The sequence below is a fragment of the Lepeophtheirus salmonis genome, chromosome 3, assembly GCF_016086655.4.
Source record: "Lepeophtheirus salmonis chromosome 3, UVic_Lsal_1.4, whole genome shotgun sequence".
In the NCBI taxonomy this organism is placed as follows: domain Eukaryota; kingdom Metazoa; phylum Arthropoda; class Copepoda; order Siphonostomatoida; family Caligidae; genus Lepeophtheirus; species Lepeophtheirus salmonis.
The window spans coordinates 30,693,261-30,717,022 of NC_052133.2; the positions used below are offsets into that span (position 1 = coordinate 30,693,261).

The 23,762-nt window shown below is 31.3% G+C and overlaps 1 protein-coding gene across 1 annotated transcript in view; it reads right to left on the reverse strand.

Moving 5' to 3' along the window:
• Positions 1-23,762, reverse strand: part of LOC121114902 (uncharacterized) — a 265,038-nt gene that overhangs the window by 23,522 nt on the left and 217,754 nt on the right. Inside the window, 2 exon segments of the mRNA XM_040709015.2 lie at positions 3,653-3,692; positions 3,694-3,799. Of these exon segments, the coding sequence (XP_040564949.1) occupies positions 3,653-3,692; positions 3,694-3,799 (146 nt within the window).

Here is a 23,762-nt window from a genome sequence, read left to right on the forward strand (position 1 = left end):
ATGAAAGTAAGCGAAGAATTCCCATTCGGGCACTCCAAGCAGTTGGGCTTCTCTAAGACCACCGTCTGCACCGTCAGCAAGTCCGAAACGTTAAAGAAGAAGAAAGTCTCTGTCAAAAAGGCCAAACTGAACCTGGAGGAGTTAAAGAAAAAACCCAGGCCAATTCCCTCAAGTCAATGAGGGCTTATGCAAGAGATTTCGGGGTTTCACACCAGTTTGTCTTAAGAGCTATCAAAAAAGTGAGTGAAAAGGGCCTTGTGAGGGTGGAGAGGCCACTTTTGACATCAGAAATGAAAAAACCATCTCCTCCTTTACAAGACTCTTGAAAGTTATTTACAACTCTTTTTTGACACTTATGACCCCTTTATAGCCCTGATGCCAACTACCTTGAGAACACCTTTTGCGTGCATGTTGAGAGGAAGGCCTACAATGTATGTTATCCAAACACCCAGACCCTCAAAACCACTGTAAGCCAGCAATGGGACGCCATGACAGAGTACTACATCCATAGCGAGTGCCAGGCCTTTCGTTACAGCATGGAAGCTACCATTGCCGCTAAGGACGTCTACATTAATGATTAATAGAGCTCAATCACACATCTATTTATATTATTCATTTTGTTGATATTCTATTCTTAATTAATAAAATATATCTTGTTGAAGTTTAAAATTGTAAGTGTTCAGATTTTAATGGACCACTCGGTATTCCCTTAAATAAAAATGTGTATATGCCAGGGAGATTGCAGCTTAATTAATGTGAGTGCGTGATCAATAGCGTTGTAGTACGATTTTTACGGAGGAAGTAATGTGTAAGTTAACCTTTAATTACATTTAATATAATAAACTATGATGATTATATTTTTTTAGAGATTATCTTAAAGACCATAAATGGTTTTTATTTGACTTTAAGGAACTACTTTCTAAATAATACAAGGATTAGTTAGAAAAAATTAAAGTTAAATTTACACTTTGGAAAGAGAAAAATTATACCAGTCAAATATCAGTTGTAACTTAGGACATTGTGTTTCAATGTCCAACATATTTGAAAACATTTTATATCAGCACCCTCTTAATTTGAGTGAATTTGATCAAATAGTGAATTTATCAAGGAAACTGCAATAAATATAATGTTGCACATACCACAGTGGTTGAGTGATACGACTTTTACAGTCACAATTCATATCTAAATTTTACCACTGCAAGCTATATATTTACAAAAAAACAAACAATTAAATAAATATAATTGTTTAAAGGAAATTTCAAACGTTGTATATTTTTTTCAGAAAATAAATTTAGAAACAAGAGTTTATTCATAACTTTTTTTTGGAAAGATTTTAAAATAAAAATATATATTTCAAGTCAAACAAATTCACCCTACAAATGAAGGGGAGATAAATAAAATGTCGTATTTTTATTAATTTAAAGCAAAGTCTTTGCATTCCAAAATGATAATTAAGGTATGATAAGCTTTCTTGTTTGCCATAAATGAACTCTAGAAATAATTTTAATGAAAGATGTATTTCTTATCTACAATACTTAACTTGAAAAAAACCCGTTTTTTTCATATTTTACAGATTTTCAAATCAAAAATAATTCCAAAACGACTTGTTTTTTGCAGGATTGAAAGTTTTTTTCTTATTTGGATGAATAATATAAAAAATATACTCTATTATCAAATCGCGAACTTTTGTCATAAGGTACACTTTATTACCTATATATACAACGCTTGGTATGTAACCTAGTCTATCCAAACATTAACGCTGAATATTTTTTAACAGTATTTATCAGCTTCATAGAACAATATAAAATCTCAAATTAACAATTTTGTTTAGTTCAAATTATATTTTGTACATATATATTAAGGTGTCCCACAACAAATCAAAGTAATTAAAAAAAATGCATAACACTTATTTTTTTTTCTTCAATTAATTCATCTCAAATACACAAATAGAACATTTTTTTCTTCTTCTTTAGAACAAGGATAACAGGTATAAACTTGAGCTTGAACTTTCACCATGATTTATGTGTAAGGTGAACCAGGAAATTTCAGACTTCAATGCAATTGACAAAAAAAGTACTTATCACAAGAAGCCTAGAGTACGTAGAGCGGAGTCCTTGTGATCTGCAGAGCCCCGGTTGGTAATCACTTCTCATACTTTTTAAAATTCTCCATCACTCTGCTATACCACAGAGTTTGAGAAACTCTGATCTGAAACCTCCATTTGGTTAATTAAACTTTATTTGACTCCGATATGATAGGTTATATATATATCTATTTATTATTATTTGATAGAATCTATCATTTTCTCTTTCTTTAATTGTGAAAAGGAATTTTACGACCTATATGTAATGTTACGTTGGTCCTTATTTATTCGGCCACTCCAATCTTAGGACCGACCCTAGGCCTTCCTGAAACCGTCAGTTCTTGGGAATAGTTCTCAGGACTCTTAGTCCTAGGGACCGGTCATACCTGTCGGTCCTTGGAAAAATGCCTATGGTGTATTAAACCAAATAAGATATATGAGGGAGGTATTCAGAATGTTGCACAATTATTGCGAAAAATATTCATGTTTTCATTATTATGCAATATAAAACGAACACATTATATTTTTACTTAGTTATATAACTTATTCTGTTATATTTTGCAACAGCTCCGAGGGATTAATCAGAATAATTTATTGATGGAAAAGTAAGATTCTTATGGATAGGGAATTCCATCCCTCATAGCACTCGTACTAGAGTAGTTGATTTTTTAACTACAAACTCCTCCATTGATAAAAACCAATCCCATATACAGGATTTCATACTTAACAGGGATTTACTTTGATACTTTTTGATTTTGAGTTCTACTTTTTCCCTCTCTTTCCTACCCTTTTCTTTTCATCATTTGGTCTACTAATGAATTCATCATTTTCTATATTGTAATGGCCTTATCTCATATTGAGAATGAGATAGAGCATTTTTGAAGGGGTCTTTAAAAAAAAAAAAAATTAAAGCTTATACTTTTTACTATCAGATGAAATATTTGCACACCTTCTTGATTAATGCTTTTTGGAGATATGAGACTCTAAAGAAGAAAAAAACAACCCATTTTCAACTTTAAACAAAAATAACTCAAGTTTTAAACATTATCAAGACATTTTAAAAATGGTTTTATTATTTAAAAAAAAAATTAGACTCTTAAATTATTCATATAATTGTTCCCTATCAGGACCAGATACTTAATAAACTTTGAGTCTTAAAAATTAAAAAAAAAACCTTTTTTGAGGGTCTTGATGTTAATAGAGAAAAATTAAAGACATATTTGAAATAAAGGGATCATATCCTACGAAGTTCAGCATATATGGATATTTGAAAACAAAAAAGTGTGCTTTTGTTGATTAGTATAATGAGATGAAGACTACAAGTGTACCACAGACTCATTTTTTGAAAAAAAATCATACAAGCTAGTTTTTGTGTTGACAAGTAACATATGCATACATAATGGTAATCAAATTCAATAATTTTTGTTGTTGCTATATTAATAAACACAAAGACGAGTCAGTTAATAAAAGGAATAAACATCAATAACATCATTATTAATCGATCAACAATAAACAACTTTTTCTAAGAATCTTATTATATATAAATATGTTTTAAAAATATATACTTACCAACTATGACAACCGGTGGGGAGACCAATGTTCGTACAAAAAAGGCATAAAACAAATACACCGACAATAACTCCCAGACGTTTAATTAAATCGATATCAGTGATTTTAATGGCCTTTGCTGAACGTACTCTAAATATAACGGAGATCCTAAACAAACAAAAAAGAAACATTTAATGCAATATGAATATATTCTAGTCATAGTATTATATAGGAAAGTTTTACCTAGAAATATAGGTATTCAAAAATGTTGGGATATTGGTTATTTTTTGTAATTATTCAAATTAACGTATACCTATGGTTGAATAATTTATGACTATAAAAACGTGCAAAAAATTTTGTAGTCGCAAACTGAACAGTATCATTGGAGTTATCTTTTTATTATTATAATTTAATTTATTTCAAATGATTATATTTCATTAATAGAGCATGCAGTGAAATCAGTCATAGTCCTTTTATTTAAAAAACATTTCCCAAATTTTACCTCCCTTCACGAGAAAATACTCTTGACATAAACCTTATCCAAGTGCAATATTCCTCACGATGAGTCTTCCTTTATTAAATTGCGAATTTTAAGCAGTTACTCGTTTAAGAACTGATTTCATAGAATGAAACCAAAGATATTGTTCAAGTTATGCTTGGAGCTGCATATGTTGAGAAATTGAATAAATATCATTATCTAATAACACCGTAAGTAGAAGAATAGACGAAATGTCTGCTGATATTATGGAGGAAGTAATGCAGAAAATGAAATCAGCTCCACGTAGAACATTTAGTATAGCTTGATGAATCAACAGATGTGTCAAATTATTATTTTTCGCTGAGTTACGTGAGGTATATTTATAAAGACTATTTCAATGATCGGTTTCCAAATCATTTGAAACGACAAGAACTGCACGCGATATTTTTGACAAAGTTATTTCATGTCTGCAAAATCATGACATTTCTTTGGGAAATGATTTTGGTGTTTGCACTGACGGTGCTCTAGAAATGTTGGGAGTAGGTCTGGATTTTAATGTTCTGTAATCAATGCATCACCGAAAGTCACTGGAATTTACTGTAAGATTCATCGACTGGTGTTTGCAACGAAGACATTGGCACAAGAATTTCAAAATATATTTAAAAGTTTTGTAAGTGTCGTGAATTTGTAAAAGCTAGTGTTTCAAACTAGCGCTTGTTTTCTAATCTTTGCTGTAAGTTGAATGCTTCCAATAATGCTCTGATATTTCACTCTAATGTGGTATGGTTGTAAAAACGTGCTTTTGAACTTTGTGATGAACTAAAAACATTTTTCAATCAAAAATATAAGCTGCAGTTTGAAGCACTTTCCGGCTACAAAAACTAATTTATCAAAATTGCATACTTTGGGCATGTTTTCCAATCTTAAATTAGATAAATTTAAGTTAAAATGGGTGAAGGAGGATCGATCTAACTAATTTAATCTTTTGGGTCACCACAGCTTGGCAAATGTTATAAAGGGGTCACGGCACCAGAAAGATTGGGAATCCCTAATTTAGATGTTAAATAATTCATGGAAATACACATGTTAACAAAAAAATGTTGAAACGTTCACCACAAATTTTTAATTAATATTTTTTTGATCAAATCCAATTTTCGAGAATTTTCTGTTCGAACAATCGACAAGAAAATTAAATTATTCTTTACAAACTTTATGTTAATTTGAAATTGAGGGCTTATATTTCATATAAAAGGATAAAAAATGCATTTGTTTTGTTTGAAAATGAATAATTCCTCGTTTTTTCCATTGTTCTTATGTCAAAGGAGTCACAATAAGGTATAAATGATTAAGCTTTCATTTACTTAAGAAATTGCTTTTAGAAGGCATAATAATACATTTTATATATCATTTATAATTGTTTTTCCGGTTAATAGAAGAAAAAAATTAATTATCTTTAAATGTTTGAAAGTGATTAATCATGATTGCAAATATTGAGAGATATTCACAAGAATACCCTGGTTTTTGTAATTGATGATGGAAATTGAGCTGTGAATCGTCTTTTGAAGGATTAAAACTTCTGTAATCGTTATTTTATAGAAGAACCTTATCAGACAAGTAGTTGCACAACTACTGAAATCTGAATTTTATGAAAAAAAGTTATATAAAGATAATTTGTTTTTTGGACATTCTAACTTTGTTTGATTCAACTGATTATTATTTAATGAAAAAAAAGTACTAATTCAAGCCAAAGAGTAATCTTCTAGAGATATTTCATACAAGTTATGTGTGTTGTGTTTCCAGTCTCATTATTTTTTTAAGTCTCTGTTCAGAAACCCTTTCCTCTAATATGGATTATAAGAATTTGCCTAAAGCATTATTTCCCTCTCTTTTAAAAAGCATCTTTCTCTAGTATTTGGGTGGCTTTCTATGTATTTCCCTTCTTTACATATACAGGGTTTACCTTGAAATTTTACCTCTCCAGTTTGTTAGAAAAATTCCATATAATAAGGGTATTTTAATGAAATATAATTTTTTTGATTAATATATCAATGAAGAATAATTATTCAAAGTTTGAACCTCTGACACATTTCTCTCGCCTGGAGTGGAAGCACAAACATATCCAACGAATTTCTTCCTGATTCATTAACCCATACTCATGGTTAATGGAGGCTTTGAATAGCTCAATATCGGAATGGCTGACTTGACAAATATTTATCTCGATTTCGCCCCAAAAATAATTATCGAGGGGATTGAAATCTGGGAATGAGGATGCCCAAACATATATTGCCTCAAATTTTTCCTAGTCGTCGAAAGATAGTTTTGACTCTATTAGGAGGTGTGGTATAGTGCACTATCTTGCTGTCAAACATACCTTCCATTCGTAAAAACTTATTTGATCTAGGGAAGACGACTTCCTGGAAAACTTTTATGCAGAAGTCAGAGCTTACTTTTGGCACCATCCACTGTTTTAGCGTTTGTCTTTTCGCAAATCATCCCTTCCTAGATATTTTGACCTTTCTTTTCCATCTAACATACTCTTTGATATATTCTCCCATCTCTTTGAGGTGATTCCTGATGTTTTGTTTTGCAAATTGGACAAAGGAGCATGGAGTAAATGAATGATTATTTGCCAATGGTGTTCTTATTCCCTCATCTTCAGATCGAATAATACAAACTACACCCTTGACAGAAGCCTAAATTTTCAGCTCTCAAATCACGTTTAAAAATATATAAAATGGGAAAACTTCAAACGCACCCTGTATACATATGTTGGTATGAAACCTCTAGTATACATTTCTTCATTCAACTTTTTTTTCTTGTGTATTTCAATTTTTCATTTTTTGAATCAAGTTACCATCATTGTATTAAACATTATGAAACAATTTTACATTTATGCTTTAACACCATTTCCCTTTTTTTTTGCTGGAAATGATCTCTGTTTTTTATTTGTACATGTTCGGACTTTGTATAAATTTTACAATACATTCCTCATTTTTACAAAATTATCTATAAAATTTAATAACAAATAGATTTATAAATAAGCAGAGAAAGGCTATGTTTAGAGTAGTATAAAATATGACCTAACAGTAACCCTAACGATTGGAAATATGTTACCGAGCAGCAAAGTTTAGTTACTTCTATGAAATTATACTTTTCTATCTTTTCCTTGATCGAAAGAGTGTATTCAAATAAAGTGTTGTTTGTCTACTTTTTAAACGATGGCGTAATTTCTAATACTGATGTATGTAGCCTCGAGTTATAGACATTTATGTATACATATAATGGAGTTATCTGACATCTGGTATGTCTCTCGTTAAGACTCATATATATATTCTTGCATATATATGTATATGAAAATTATTCATCCTAAAGTATTTTTGTCATATCAATTAAATAAAGTATATAATATATTGTTTGTTCTGTTTTTTATAGATTTGTGAGTCACATATCAATTCATAATCTGCTTTTTATGTTCATATAAAAAAATAAAGCCAAATAGAGGCAATTACATATGTTTACAGCTGGGCATAATTGTAGACAGAATGCAATTTTCCACGACTAAGAATAATGATAGTCACTTCAAGGAAATCAGGCAAAGATAAAATAAATAAAATTACCTTCAAAAAGTAACTTTTCTTCATTAAACCCCAATTTACAAATGGTCTTGTAGCTATGGTTTCTTGATCATTATGGTCACTTTTTCGATACGTGTGTTGATCTCTAAGTTGATATATTTTACTGTTTGATTTATGTTTGTGTACAATATGTATTTTCTTTCCTTTTAATAATGCAATTGGCCTACTACCTAATGATCTCAGGTTTTTTTTTCTTTCGGCTTTGGGAAACGTTGGTGAATACAATAATGATCATATGTTGCGAAAACCTACTAATGAATCCTTAGTGCCACTCCATGATGTTTTTTTATTCTCCTTTTAATGTTCTGAATTTTGAATTGTTGAATTTGAATGAGCTCCTTTAAGATATGAGAAATTCTCAATAATGAGAAGATAATAATACCATAATTGTACAAATTAATTAACTAGTAGCTGATTTTGGGGTTTTTTTTTCTGTTTCTTTTCAGAATAAAGGTTGCAAGATACAATAATGGTAACGACGTGGTAGATGCCAAATAAACGTATTTAGAAGGATATCGTATATTTCATAAGCAAACCTGATGTTAGAGAGTTGTGTTAAAATCAAATTCAATTTCAGTCCTGATTTTCTAAGTACATTGGAAAAAGAAGAAATTTGAGGCCAAAAGACCTCCCTTAACCCGAATATTACTTTTCATTGCAAATTCTTGTTTAATCAAATTTTCATTTTTTAAACTTTTTTATCGATAATTTATACTTTCCTTCATAAATTATATATATACCATAAATCAAGATATAATTTGTACCACAGGGTTCACGCCACCGGTGGGGCCATAGGGCATGCCCTCACTTCTTTCCTATGGATTTAGTAACGACATTTACTTTTTTTGAAATAGTTAATAGTAACACGTAAATTCTATTGTTGTAATTTTGCAGCCATCAATCCATAGGTTGGTCCGGGATGACTTGATCTTTTAAACTACGTTACGGTCAGAAATTTCTCAGAAGTTAAACGAGTCAAAAAAATCAAGGGGTCCAAAAAATTGTTGGCAATTTGTATGCAAAAGCTTTTCATTGTCTTAAGTGACGAGAAAAAAGGGATATTGATCAAAAATGTAACCTGTTGTCCTTCATTGGTTAAAGGAACATCCCACAGATAATAAGAAAATCGTTATCCATCAAGATGGAGCTCCAATTCATACTATTCGAAAATCTCAGAAAAAACTGAAAGAAAGAATTTAATTCTGTGAATAATTGATATGACCTCCTTCAAGCTCCGATCTCAACCCCATCGATTGTTTTGCATCGTGTTATCTAGAGTCAAAGGTGAAGGTCCTTAAATATCAGAATGAGGTATTTCTCCGCAATACTACCGAATAAGCGTGGGTGGAACAACCACTATTCAAAACTATAGACAGTGGGAACCTAATCAAATAGGATCTTATACTAAAAACTTATTTCAACTTTGTATTTCTCTTTTTTTTTTAAATAAAAATTGACTTGTGTAAATGAATAGACAAATTATTATGATGGAATAACATTTATTTTAGTTATATAGAATGTTTTTTTTAATAGTTATTTCATAAACATCAATTTTATTGTATTCATTTGTGCGAATACACAGGCCCCTTCATCTACTTCGTAGTAGTTTTTCGTTGAGGAATCGACATAAAATCATTATATTCTTGTACACATACTAAGTTTTAAATAAAATTAAATAAAAACTGATTACAAAAATCATACTAAATAAAAGATTAATCACTTAGGAAAAGGAATAACAAATATATTTATGCTCATATAAAACAAAATAAAAACAAAATTCTATAACTAATCTAAAAATTATTTATACAATCTTAAGCACGGATATTTATTTTGGAAATGTATCTATATTAATAAAGCAAAGTTTGTCTGTTAGTCTGTGGAGTACTCATTTTTGAACTGCGTGACTACTACACTGCGGGTAGATAAAAGTATTTGTACTCTAATTCATTATTTTCCGCTATTTTCAAAATTTCGAGCTAATTTGCGTTTTTCTTAGTTTTTCTAGTTATCTCTTTCAACAGATATGCCGTCTTTTAACGTTAGGTTAGAAAATAATTTATTGCTGATTACCATTTTACATTCATACTTTATAAAATAGTACGGATATGCATACATTACAAAAGTATACATGCATATGGCAAAGCACAGGACTACACAAATGTGCTACTACAGCAGAAATTGATCTTAAGTCTTACATAATTTTACAGTTATTATCAATAGTTTGTTTCATTCTTGTACATTTCATAAATTTAAGAATACAAAGATCTTCATCCTTTTCTAGCATGACTTCGTATCTCTCATATGAGAACGATGGGAATCTGTTAATAAGGAAGTCTGCACTTTGTGGTTCTTCTATGCAAATATTGCACATTGCACTTGTATTTTACCATTTGCTCAGATGGGCCAAAAATGCCCCATGACCTGTGTAGGCTTGAACAAGTAAGGTCATGCTTTGACCCAAAAGTTTGACAGTCTTTTGTTTTGTATTCTTCAACATGTGATGAGTATGTTTCATTCTTTGATCTTCCCTGTATCTGTTTCACCTAACTTCGAAAAAGAAGTCACTCGCCACTTTCTTTATGTAGCTAGGAGGCGCTCCAACGCACAAACAATTTTGAATTTAAGTACCCCTCTTTGCAAGATAGTCTACAAATACGTTTCCTGAAATATCTGAATAGCCTTTGCACCAATCGATGCTTATTTCACATTTACCAATGTTTACTATTTCTTTGCCCTTCTTAACTCTATCACTTTTTGTATACGGATTTAGAATAGCACCAATGGCCGATTGCGAATCCGATCGAATTATTACATTTTTTTGAAGGCTTAAGAAGAGCTATAACTGATTTTGTGATGGCGATGATTTCGTTATTTAACGATGCTGATGATTGATGAATTGACATATCAACTAAAGATAGCCCATCCTGCGCCTGTGTTGGCTTTATCATCTTTGGATTCGTCTGTATATATAATTGTGTTCAACTTGACGGTTGTCGACCCAGATACGATTGCCAGTGATATAGTCAAGTCAATTACTTTATTCAATTCAACTTGATCGAGTATTTTATTGCAAAAGAAAGGATGCCCACAACACCTTGGAAGATCACCAACGTCATCCCAGGTGCCCTGGAGAAAATTCGTCTATTAATTTCTATTACATGTTATACTTAATAGCTTTTTGATTTACACTCACAAAGTTTAGAGAATTTGCACATTCTTCATAATACAATTCTTCTGTAATAAGCCGGCTGCCGATTGTTATTATTTTACATGCAGAGTGATGTAGTTTTATTTACGTATGTATGAACTATTAAAGTAAAGTTTTTCTTTCTTTTGGTCTATTCAGGGACACTTAGTAACTATGAACAATGCTGTGTACTCTGCATACGTTATGTTACTTATTCTTTTCTACAAAAATATCTAACATTTAATAATTGATGCTATTAAGTTAGTTTATAAAAATATTCCAAATTTATATTAATCTGGTAAAGTTTGTTTGTCTGTCAGTCAATGAAGTTATCATTTTTGCGTGTACACTCAATATCTTAGAATTGCGTGACAACTTTATCTATGAAATACCAATGTAGCAACGAGCATCTGTAGCTATACTTCAGCACGCCATATTAAAAATAATTGATAATTTCTAAAAAAAAATAGGAATTAAATTTTGTATATTAAAAATTATCAAATTAGAAACAATTAACATCAGAAAATTTATAATCCAAATTAACAAGAGATAAAAATGATACTTCTCGTAAGTTAGTCATGTCCACTCTTGAGTCTTTGGGTTCAGTTATTTGTAAATAAATTTAATTATGATTGACGGAATTTTATTAACTATTTATGATTGTCATTCATGTTGATCTAATTTGTATCTAAACAAATATTTTTAATCATTTGCAAAGGAATTGAAATTATCGAAGCGTCATTGTTCATTCATTTCAGGATGATCAATAATCATACATGTAAATCTGGTGTGTCTTTTAGCTGGTCCGTTAATTGGCAGGATAAAGAAGGAATTTTCTGTTCCTTAGAAGTAGTATTTATTATTTAATTCCTGAGTAGTGAACATGCCTTCCTAAATGGATTCAATTATAATCAAAACCTGTTTTAACGTTCGTGTGTGCACATAAAAGACGGAGCATTAACCTCAGGATTTGTTGGGGAGTTATAATTGTAAGTCCTTGTTGGACTTAAAGTATAATTAGGGATTATAATTGGTATAATTCTAGCAAATGTCCTCCTTTAAATCCTTTTTCTCAGTCCTTCCATGCCACAGCTGATTGATACTGATCAAATGAAGCATTATTCATTCTCTCTTGCAAAACATTCTTCAAATTGTTAGGGTGAACATGTGGATTTTCGGTTTCTTTTTTATAAACATGCCCATTCCACAATGGATTTTTACCTTTGAGAATGATACATAGTGATGAAAATTGTTAGGATTTTAGTGTTCTTAAAATCAAAGAAACCGAAAATCAACTTGGTGGCCCAGACAATTTGAAAAATTTGATGACATGTAGCTATAACAGAGGGGGAGAAGGGAATCAACAAGGACATTCTACAAAATACATCACTGATGATGAAGATGCTTCCATATAAAAAATGAACACAAACATTTAATTTCTATTGACTTATTTCGTGCTCTTTATAGCCAACTCCTTTGTCAATCCTTTCCTTTTTTGCTTATTATTTATTTAATGTATTAACCGTCTTTTACTTCCTTGGTCCGTTTATACACCACCAAAGACTGAAATGTCCTTGCAACATCTGGTGTATATCAAATTTTCATCCACATTCTGAGTAAATCCTTAATTTATCATATACGGATAACTTGACGTCACTCAATTTATTAGCCAGCTTATTCCTATTGTCCCTCCCATCTCTTTGAACCATGTATGATATTAACAGTGTTCTTGACAATGTCAGATAAGTAACTCTCCATTAAAAGATGTAACAATTTCAATAAAAATATATACTTAATTAACACCATTTTATTGTTACTCTATTACTAAAGGAGTCAAATGGAATAGAGTCCGTTCATTTAATGTACTTGATGTATCTAAATTTTGGGAGTACGATAATTCAATGGTTTCTGTATTATTAAAAAAATTTTAGAATTGATGATGTAAATTTCGAAGATTTTTTAAAAATATTCTTATTGTTTATCTGACACGACGATAAATATGTACAAGGGTGATGAAAGAACATATTGACTTGTGTTATAATAATTTATTACTTAAGAACTAATCTATCCTCCCCAGTCTACAAATTTAATATTCTTCTCTTCAACTACATACTATTTTATGAATATAATAAATTCATTGATATAAAATATATGGTAAAAAGTATCAAATTTTTCCTTGATACTTATTATAATACCATATGTTACAAATAAGAAAGTCAAATAAAATTTTATGAAGAAAAAATATCCAATAGGCCCTCTTTATAACGCAGTTAGTGAACTGAATAAAAAATTAAACTTATTTAATTACATTGTAAGTAGTTGAACGATTATAATCAATTTGTATAATGTTTTTAACTATTCCATCCACTGATAAATATCAATTAAAATGCTAAAAATACTTGTAGGAACATAAAACATTGAGAAAAAATAAATCCTTATTTAAAATAATCTTAGTACGCGTCAGTCCCATTAAGATATTAAAATAATAGAGTACTGATTTGGAGAAAAAAGTGAGATTGTTCAGCTGTCGAGGGAAAAAAATATTACGTCCAAAACAAACAAGTCGTTAGTACATCTTCAATACTATTTGTAATAGGAACTTTGTTATTTAAAATTCATTTATCATCCCTTCTGGATTGTAATACTCGTTGTTGGTAAGTTATTAAAATATATATTCCTTTAACTATATGTTATACTTATTATTTTCACAATTTGTAGGTTTACAATGCCTACTTGCGTGGCTTATAATTGCACCTCCAGAACGGTAACTCAGTCATTCAGGACTAAGAATCATGAGGGTCAGCATTATTCTCAGCATGCTGAGAATGATACTAGTCCTTATGACCATGGACTAGAGGAGAGATATGGAAGGCCCAATCACAAATTTATTAGTTTTTTCACGTAAGTAAAATTAATATATTTATATAACAATTTAAAAAAATCAAATGCTGTTTTAATTTTTTTCCCCACCAATCCCTACCTCTACATATAAAACTACATATTGGACCACTTTATTGGTTTAAACATATTTTCTTTTAGATTTCCAAAAAATCCAAAGCTTCGTAATCGCTGGTTCATTAACTACCGGAGAGAAAATTGGAATCCCTCTAAGTGGTCGAGAATTTGTTCAAAACATTTCAAGAAGGATTTAATCATTCGACATAAAGTCAAGTGTAGTCTTGTTGATGGCAGTACCAACTATTTTTGATCTTCCCAAGCACTTAAATATAGTTGAGTCAAATCGAAGAGTATTAAAATGATCTGCTCCTGAAGAAAAAAGGGAAGTAATTATCGAAGAGGATATAGACGATGACAATAATCACGCTTCAAATGTACTTTCAGATCATTCATACTCTTTACCAAACTCAATGGATCTCCTGGGCGTAGACAACTAAAAAGCCAAGCTTCAAATTATAACCCTTGCAGAACTTTAATGAGAGGCTCTTAAAAAATTAAAGACCTTAAAAAAAAGAGATTCAAGCAGAAAGCCTTAAGACTTCAAAAGCTGATCAAGACAATCAGAGATATATTTGACCATTTAAAGAAAAAAAACCTTATTTCTGGGTCAGGCGAAGAAGTACTATCTTCTATAACATCTGAAACCCCCAAAATTTTCTTTCAACGTATTATTCTCAATAACAAAAAGGGGATAATCTCAAGACAAAAATATCCTCATGAATTGAGAAAATTTTCTCTAACTTTGCAGTTTTACTCTCGAAAGGGGTTCGCAAGACATTGAACATGGCTTTGCCACATCCTTCAGTTATTAAGAGCTGGTACGGAACAATCGATGGATCTCCAGTATTTACGTTGGAAGCATTTAAAGCCTTGAAACTTCGAGTGGAACAGCAAAGAGTCACGGGAGGAAAGGTTTATTGCAACCTAACGCTCGACAAAATGAGCATTCCAAAATTAATTGAATTTGACGGCAGTAAATACCATGGCTATGTGTACATTGGAACAGTAGATTATTTCTTGATTGTGTTTTTCTATAGTTCCGGAAATTGTTATCTTGAAATCAATTAAGTAAGTTGCAAGGACCCACATAGTCTTCACTGGGAGTGGTCTTACAGCTTTTTCACAACATTGGGATTCAATTTGGAGTTCTCCACAATTCTGGGATGTCTTTCTATTCCTTCCTATACTTGCATCCTCTTTTTGACATTGTAAACGGCCATTGTTGCTACCTGCCTCGCGATCTCTGAAGAAGTAGTTACTGGCAGGGGAAATTTTTTCAAAATAAATACTTTTGTTACGTTCTTCAGGCATCTTTGGTCATAATAATTTAAAAAAAAATCAAAATATCTCCTTTTATTTTTTAAGTTCATTAATTTGTAGGAAGAAAACATTTCTACGAAACTAAAAAGAAATCCTTACGGCTGATATATTATAAAAAATAGTAAGATGGTACAAAGTACTATAATTATTCAATAAAATAACATAATGAACACTTTTACAAAGGGGAATAACTTTAAATTAAATAAAAATAGATTTAAAATGTAATGATAGATGATTTCAATTATACATTTTTTCATCTTTATTGCTAGTAATTTACATATTCAATAAATAAAATATATATAATAATAGGAACATGAAAACTATTATGGGGTTTTATATGTTCTTAGTAGTAGTAAATAAATTAATAAATCGTAAAAGCAGACTTTGAAGTATTTTTGCAGACTTTTATTGTATTTAGATTTTTTTGTAAGTCCCATTACTATTACTAGAGATGTAAAAAAAGAGTAACTAGAGGTGGAAATAAAAACTACACACAGGTATGCGTAAAAGAATAATTATAAATTCCAAATGAAATTTTGCATAACTCCCTTACTCAAGTGTTTGTAATCATTAGTCATTACGTGTTAAGTGAAATTATTAAGCGTGTGAGAATACAATTATATAACTTGCTCGTGCAAGTTACGAAATGTACAACTAATGTATTCTTAAAAATGAACGTATTTTCTCTTCTCTAGTCATTACTCATTCGTGCTGCCGGTATCTACAAAAACGAAAAAATGTATAAAAATGAAACATAAAGTTTGTATTCATGACGTCATTCTACTTCTTTTTTTTTGTTTACATAACTGCAGAGCATATTTTTTTTAACTAAATACTCACAAGCATACCAGAAAGCACTTTAGAACCCTCCCTGCTTTGTCTATAAAGATATTTACGTTTCTTTATGGTCTGTAAGTTTGAGTGCAATGATATGACAAGAACCTCAAATCAGAAAAATAATAATAAAATTCCTCTATATAAAGCAGACTGCTAACTGATATTGTTATTTTACATGCATCAGTATACATTTTTATTTCCTGTTCTAGATTAGTAAGCCTGAGAGTTTATATACTGTCGTGTCTGATAAGGGCAATAATAAAGAAGCTGTTCTTACTTTGCTGTTTCGTCCCAAAGCCGCAGATTTTATTTAGTACATTTTCACTCTGAGAACAAAATTTGAGTTGTTAATTTTTATTATATTAACAAAGCAAAGTTTGTGTGTCAGTCTGTCTGTGAAGGACTCCCTTTTGAGAATGTGGTTAATATCTCAGAACTACGTGACTACTTTATCTAAAAAATAACAACTTAGCAACAAATGTGTGACGTTCAGCATAACACATTGAAAAAAAATATATATATAAAATCATGGTCAGTTATACGTTGGATGCTTATATGATAGTAAAATGAAGATATATATATTTTCATTGATGGAAGTACTAAAAATACTGTTTGAAAAGAAGTACAAGTATCTGCATTTGAAATTTTGAATATTTTTTTTGGAATGTTATAGTAAATATCATTATAATTTTCTTTTCTTTTATTTAAATTTTGTATAAGTGATTAAATTTAAACTTGGGCATTATTATACATAGATATAAATAATGAAATTTTTTTGTGATCGACTATAAAATGAAATAGTTAGACAAATACGTTCCTAATAAGAAGTGTATTTGGGGGATTTTTTCTTAGCAAAAAGGTTATGATTTGCCTATTATTTTAAGCCAATAAAATATGTTTATTTAATAGATATGCCATATACGAGAATTAAAATTTAAAATACGAGACCATTTACTGCACGTATAATATGGCATTGGTCTATTTACTCTTCAGAATATTTTTATGACTTTATTGTATATATTACAAAGTGTCTTCCCTAGCAAACCACAAGTCAATTACATATATATATATATATATATACTTATGGGTTACCAGGTAATATTCGAAAGAACAAAGCAATATTAATATTAGATTTTGAAGTTTATTTGAACAAAAGTTTTAATTAAGGTGCGACACAAAAAGATTGTCGCTGGAGAAACTACCGTGTATTTCAAAGGAAAAAAAGTACTGGCAATAAAAGAATATACCAATTAATGTCTCCTTTCTTCTTGATGACTTCTCTGAATCTGCAAGGCATGCTTGCAAACAGACTCTCCAAGATTTCGGGGTCCAGAGTTAGGCTCTTGCACTTCTCCTTCATAATTCCCACATATTTTCGATCGAATTCAAGTCAGAACTGTTACCAGGTCATTGGTCTTTCATCCAGAACCCAGAAAGATACTCATAACACCATTTCTGAGTTGATTTGGATGCATGTGATTGAGCATTGTCTTGCATGAAGATCGACTCCGATGGCAGGGGAACAATTTTGCAGGTGCTAATTGTTCCCTCAGAGCTGTTGGGAGTGAGTGCAGGTAGAGAAAACTTTTCCAGAATCTCAGTCTGATAGTACTCATTGTTGATCCTCTTGTTGCAGTCCACCACATGAAGCTTACCAACTCCCAGAGCCCCAAATGCACCCCACACCATTATCTTCAGTGGATGCTTGACAACTGAGACAGGGGGAACATCTTGCTTTTTCCTGGACAAACTGTCATTTTGGGGATTTTTTGAGCCAATTATCTCGAAGCCCTCACCCATTTCCAGTCCTCCAAAGATCACCCCTTCTTGTCAATTGCAAAGACCAACTTCTTCTTCTTCATCTGCTCCGTGAGCAAAGGGTTGGAGGGCCTTTTGTAGGTCTTGGTGTCGAGAGTGTCCTTCAAGTACCTTCTCACTGTCTCCCTAGAGATCTTGTATCCCTTTGATGTTAGCCAGGCAGACAATTTTCAGGTAGACTGACGTTTTTTTTAACTCTTTTGTATATGACCTGTTTTGTAATTGGCAAGATTGAAGAAGGACGACCTGGGATTGGGTTGTCTTCTTGACTCTCACCACACTCATGAGTTTCCACCAACTCCCAAAAGACATCAAACTGACCTCAAGTTCCTCGGCAACCATCTTCTTGGAAATTCCACCGGGTAATTTAGCCACGGCAGGCACCTTCATCTCGGATCTGGGAGACATTACTATTTCGGATGGCAAATTTTTCCCAATTTGTCACTTGCACTCAGGAACAATACAATACAACTTACTTTAATTTTTCAGAGGATCTATTTATAAAAAAAAAAAAAAAAACATTCAAAACAAGCAAGGAAAAGTATTATATTACCATCATTTTGTCTTAGCAGGATCATACCAAGCAACATGGTGGAAAGAGTGAGAAATTGAAAACGAAACTCTTTATGTGTCACACTTTAGTAAAACTTAATTTCTTGTTAATATGGGAACTTCTCCTACTTTACTTATTCTAAAATTTTTAATAGATGTTTAAGCTTTTAATGGGTCCATTGGAACCAATAGTATTATATGCTATGTTTTTCTGTGTGTAAAATATAATATTATATTAAAGAAATAAAAACTTGTGTTTCATTTAATATTTAGAAATACCAACAAAGTCACAAAATTCAAGGTAACTAGAAATACAAGGTATGTCAATTACTAAGGATGGGCGTGTTTGGTCAAATAAATTACTTTTTTGAGATTAGAAAAGGAAAAAGGTTGTTACATGTTCTCTTTCTAATTTTTTTAGTCATTGTTTATTAATAATTGTTGTACAACAATTCCCTCTAATAAAGACTATATTTTACCGCTTACCTTAGTGTTATATTGAATGCAATTAATTGGACCTGTATCTATCCATTTTCCCTAGGAGTTCATATTTTACATTTGGATATTCTAAACACACGCTTTCTTATCCTCTCTTCATGTTCTGTTCAAGGGATCTCGTTATTGTGTGCCTCACTCGGTGGATGTCATCTTCTTTAATAAAGGATCGTTCATTGTGTAGATGCCCCTTCCCATTAAGGTCTGTGGTAGTGATTTCTGACATCGTGAGTCATTACCTCTATACTTAAAAATACATAAATTCCTCCAAATCCTCTGCGGAATAATCGTATACTGCTATAAGAACTAATGAGTTTCATAAATAAATAAATAATAATCCAGTGAAAGCCCAACAGAGAAAAAGAAAGAGTTATTATCCTCCATCCACTGATCCTTCATTGAAATTCTGAAGTCCTTGTGTTTTTAAGTAAACTCTCTTACTCTAAGAAAAATATTTCATTTATAAGAGTCCTTCAGTTTCCTTGATGTATATAACGCAGAAATAACTTATCTCGATCACAATTCCATTTATAAGGTGGAGTTTGTGATTTATTACCTATATGGATAATTAATAACCTAACCCCTTGATTTCCTTATTATTTGTGTGCCTCCGACAGATAATGTACCTCTCTTTTCTTGATAGTTTTGTCTGCATTGCCAATGGATATTCTATTTTGCAAATAAGTATATTAATTTCTGTATAAAAATGTCTCATTTCATTTTGTATATGAACAATGTCACTAATAATTCTTTGATTTGATTTTTTTTATTTTATATTATATAATATATTATATATTTGTCCTTTTAAATGTTTCTGATTCTCTGCTTATGACTTATATTAAAAGTTATAATTAATATAATTGTTTTTTTAATTTACCCATACTTATTTAACTTACTATGTATTATAAGCATACGTTAAAATACTTTTATTAATTATCTTAATAATGTTCACTATTTCAATGTAACGATAAAGACGTTATACTTCGTAATAATTAATATCTCTATATTCTACTGTGCTTCTTACAAATTCAAATAAAGTAAATAATGAATATATTTGAAACATTGAAATTCCTTACTCATCGTGAATGGATCTCTTCAATGTTGTAATTTTTTAATCTCCATTACAAAGCAAAAGTGTATCTGCTCTTTTGAGAGGGATTACCTTTTTTCAGTTTACTCTATCTGGCTTTGTTCCTATACCTTAGAGATCATATGTATTTTCGTCTCATCAAAAATACAAGCCTTAATTTTTACAGTTGTAAGCTAAGTTGTATCTGGATCTACGAACAACGAAGAAAAACTACCTGAATGGTCTCAAAGGTTTTTTTTAGCTTCAAATGGTCGGCAAGGAGTTTGTCTAACATCCGTTTATTCGGGTAAACACTTGAGTTTGCTCCATGGATTCGAACATGTAGATGTGGAACTTATTAAAGATAATTTTAAGTCTTTTTATTGTATTTGAAGTATGATAGGATGAAGACGGATTTTATTTATATTAATAATTAGTAGTATATTTATTTTTGACTAAACATCTCTCATTATATTTACGGTTCGGAAGCAAAACGTGGACTGAATGACTGATTTTAGAAAAATGTCAATAATTTAATTTTTTGATAAATAATTTTGAAATTTAAAAAAACAACTTTTAGACACGACCTTAGTGAAGATATTCATTCAATATGGCTGCCCTCAGCAGTAATCACAGCCTCCAAACGGTGGCGGAGAGCCTTGCAGAAGTTTATGAGAACTTTTCGGACAAGTTATTCCGCTCCTTCACAATGGCGGCCTTCAGGGAGTCCACGTTCGGATGAGATGTCCGGTTAGCCTCCCTCTCCAATGTGCCCCACGCTACAAAGTCCAACGGATTCAAATCTGGCTAAGATGAGGGCCACGTGTCCTTATGCCAAAAATCGGCCATGTTGTCGGTGCAGAACTTCTGGCATTTGGCCGATGTGTGTGAGGGTGCACCATCTTGGGTACACAGATAGTTGTCCTCTGGGTAGGTGGCCTTGAGCCATGGCAGTATGGTGAAACTCAGCACTTTGTAGTAGGCCTCCTACACGATTTTCTCCCCATCCTTAAAAAAGACGTGAGTCATCTTCTTGCCGTCGGAAATGTTTTGTACGTAACACCCCCTTGACCTCCTCTGATGATCCCCCAAGCCAACGGTAGTTCCAACACTTGTAAACCTTGTCCACGGTGAAATTCTTCTAGCCAGAAATTTTTTACTGTGAATCCACTTGCCATGATCCACGCACGTCTGCAATCTCCTTTCTTTCAGGGTGTCTATCAATAGGTAGCTTGGGGTCCTTGTTTAAGAGGACAACCCCAAGTCCTCCTTCACAGCCCTCCTGATTGCCCCCTCATCTACGTCAAACTCGTTAGAGAGACGATTCATGGTTTTGTGGGGTCTTCCTTGATCTTCTTCTTCAGGTCCCCCAGAAACTCAGAATCCCTTTGCAAGTTGTGCCCCCACTTCCTTCTTTCAGTGAGAGGTATTTTACATCCTTTTTCACCTTGGCCACCTTGAAAATGAGGCTCCTGGAGCACTTCACAATGTCCTTAATATCTGCCACCTAAATTTTAGCATCAATAAGGTCTGAGATCCTCTGCCTTTTTGTTTCTTGCTCACTTATGATGAAAGATTTGAGAAATTTTTATTATTGTTTACTTATGCAAAAAGGACAGGAGCTCTTGAATATGCAGGAAAAATCACAAAACCTCTCTTTTTAATTACATAATGATTTATTAACAGTCCAGGGTTTGCTTCCAAACCCTGTATATAATTTACATTTGTCGCTACAACTTTATTGAATCCATTTGTAATATTTAACATCATTAACATCTATACTGTATAATTTGTCATCATTAATGTGTTTAATTTTCTATATCTCACTTCTATTAAAACTACTAATTCATGTTTTTTGTAATAGTTAATCGTTATTTCAGTTGTTTTTTATTTTACCCATACTTTTTTAACGAAGTATTACAAATATACGTTATAATACTTAAACTCATCAATTTATAAGTTTTCTACTGCTACGGCTAAAGTGTTAGTCATTAGTTTTTGATTACTCATTGTATAACATATTATATTAGCGACTTTAAGGAAAGAAGTTTAGGAGATCCCAATGTTAATAGATTTATGAAAGTTATTTTTATGAGTTTCACGAAGTAACTCAAGTATTTCTGTATTTGAAAATTTCAAGTACCTTTGATATTAACTGTTCTAGTATTATTTAAATATAAAATAATCTCATTTCTATTTCAGAATCACGTAATATTCTATCCTCGAAAACCATAACATTAATACATAATACCACATGTCTCGCTCCCGCGTTTTACTCGCACTCGCTCGATGCCCAGCCCTATCAATAACATTCATTGGGCCAGTCCTCCTTTTCAAATTGTTTTACCGTACCAACTGCTGGTCAACCTAAATAGACCGATAGTTTTTGTAACATCAGAGTCGATGTGACGAGTTGATAATATTATATTGTTTAGTTATCATTTTAATAGTAATTAGTAATAAATTAAAAAAATTAAATTAAATTCATAAACCTTCGTTGCTAATAAAGTTGTATCGAAGCATTCTTTTAGTATGTTTACATAAAAAATTATTTCATACAGTGGGAGAATGTATGTGGAACTCTTCATATCGCAACACAAACTGAGTTAAGTTGTTATGCTTCTAGGTATTTTTGCATTGCTGTCGTAGACTTAAACATGAATTACTAAATTAATATATAACTTTCAAGATATAAATATGTACTAGTTTTATTTTTTCTAAGCATTTTTTTAATTACGTTCAGTAACAATTAATCAATAAGAATTATAGTCAAGTAGTACAATATTTGCTGGTATTATGACAATTTAATAAATAAACTATTTTTTCTATAGTTAGTTATAAATTCCATCGTCTATTCATTGAAAAAAATTCAATTCTTCTTTCAATGATAAATGTGGTAGGAAAAATGAAAAAAATTGAAAGGAATCACAATAACAAAATTATCCCATCCAAATCATTTATCTTAAAGCCTTGCCAAAAAGGCATAATTATTGACACAAAGTCGATGATGACGTTCTATGAAGATTTAAAAAATGAAAGTCACCAGTCCTATGGATTGACATCTCACCAAAAAAATTGCCTTGAACCCTTTTTTCCCAGAATTATAGATTTTGGTCGAACGAATTCTCACCCTCATGTTGTAAAATTAATAGATCGATTTTGTATTATTGTAATCAGTGGCTCTGAAAAGATAATTGTTGAAAATCCTCCAGTTAATTTTCAAAATGACAATCACTCTCATTCCATGATTCAACAAGTCACTGGGAGTATATTGGAGGATAAAGATTCAAGAGAAAATTGTGAATCTATAACAGAGGAAACGCTCGGAGACATTGAATATTTTAATTCTTACAATTTTTTTAAAGAACAAAATGACCCAGAATCTGGTTGTAAGGATTAAAATAGAAACTACCATGTAGGAGATTTTGTAAGAATTCTCAAGAAAATCAACTGTCAAGAAGAGGGATTTATATACGTTATGGGGCATGTGGCCAAAAATATCATCTCCAAATTCCCAATATTAGGAATCCATACCTCATATCTTAATGTTCCGCCTAGTCAATGGTTACGAACTCTATCAATTCAACCATCTACATAATTTATAAACTTTTCAAAGGAAATGTAAGACGAATTTAATCAATTCCAAGGCAACTATGTAGATACTAAACCATTTGCTATGGATAGACTGATATAAATTATTCATAGTAAATACCCTAATGAACAACGTGAAGTTATCAAAAAATTTATACCTACTCAAACATTTATGCCACTAAAATATATTA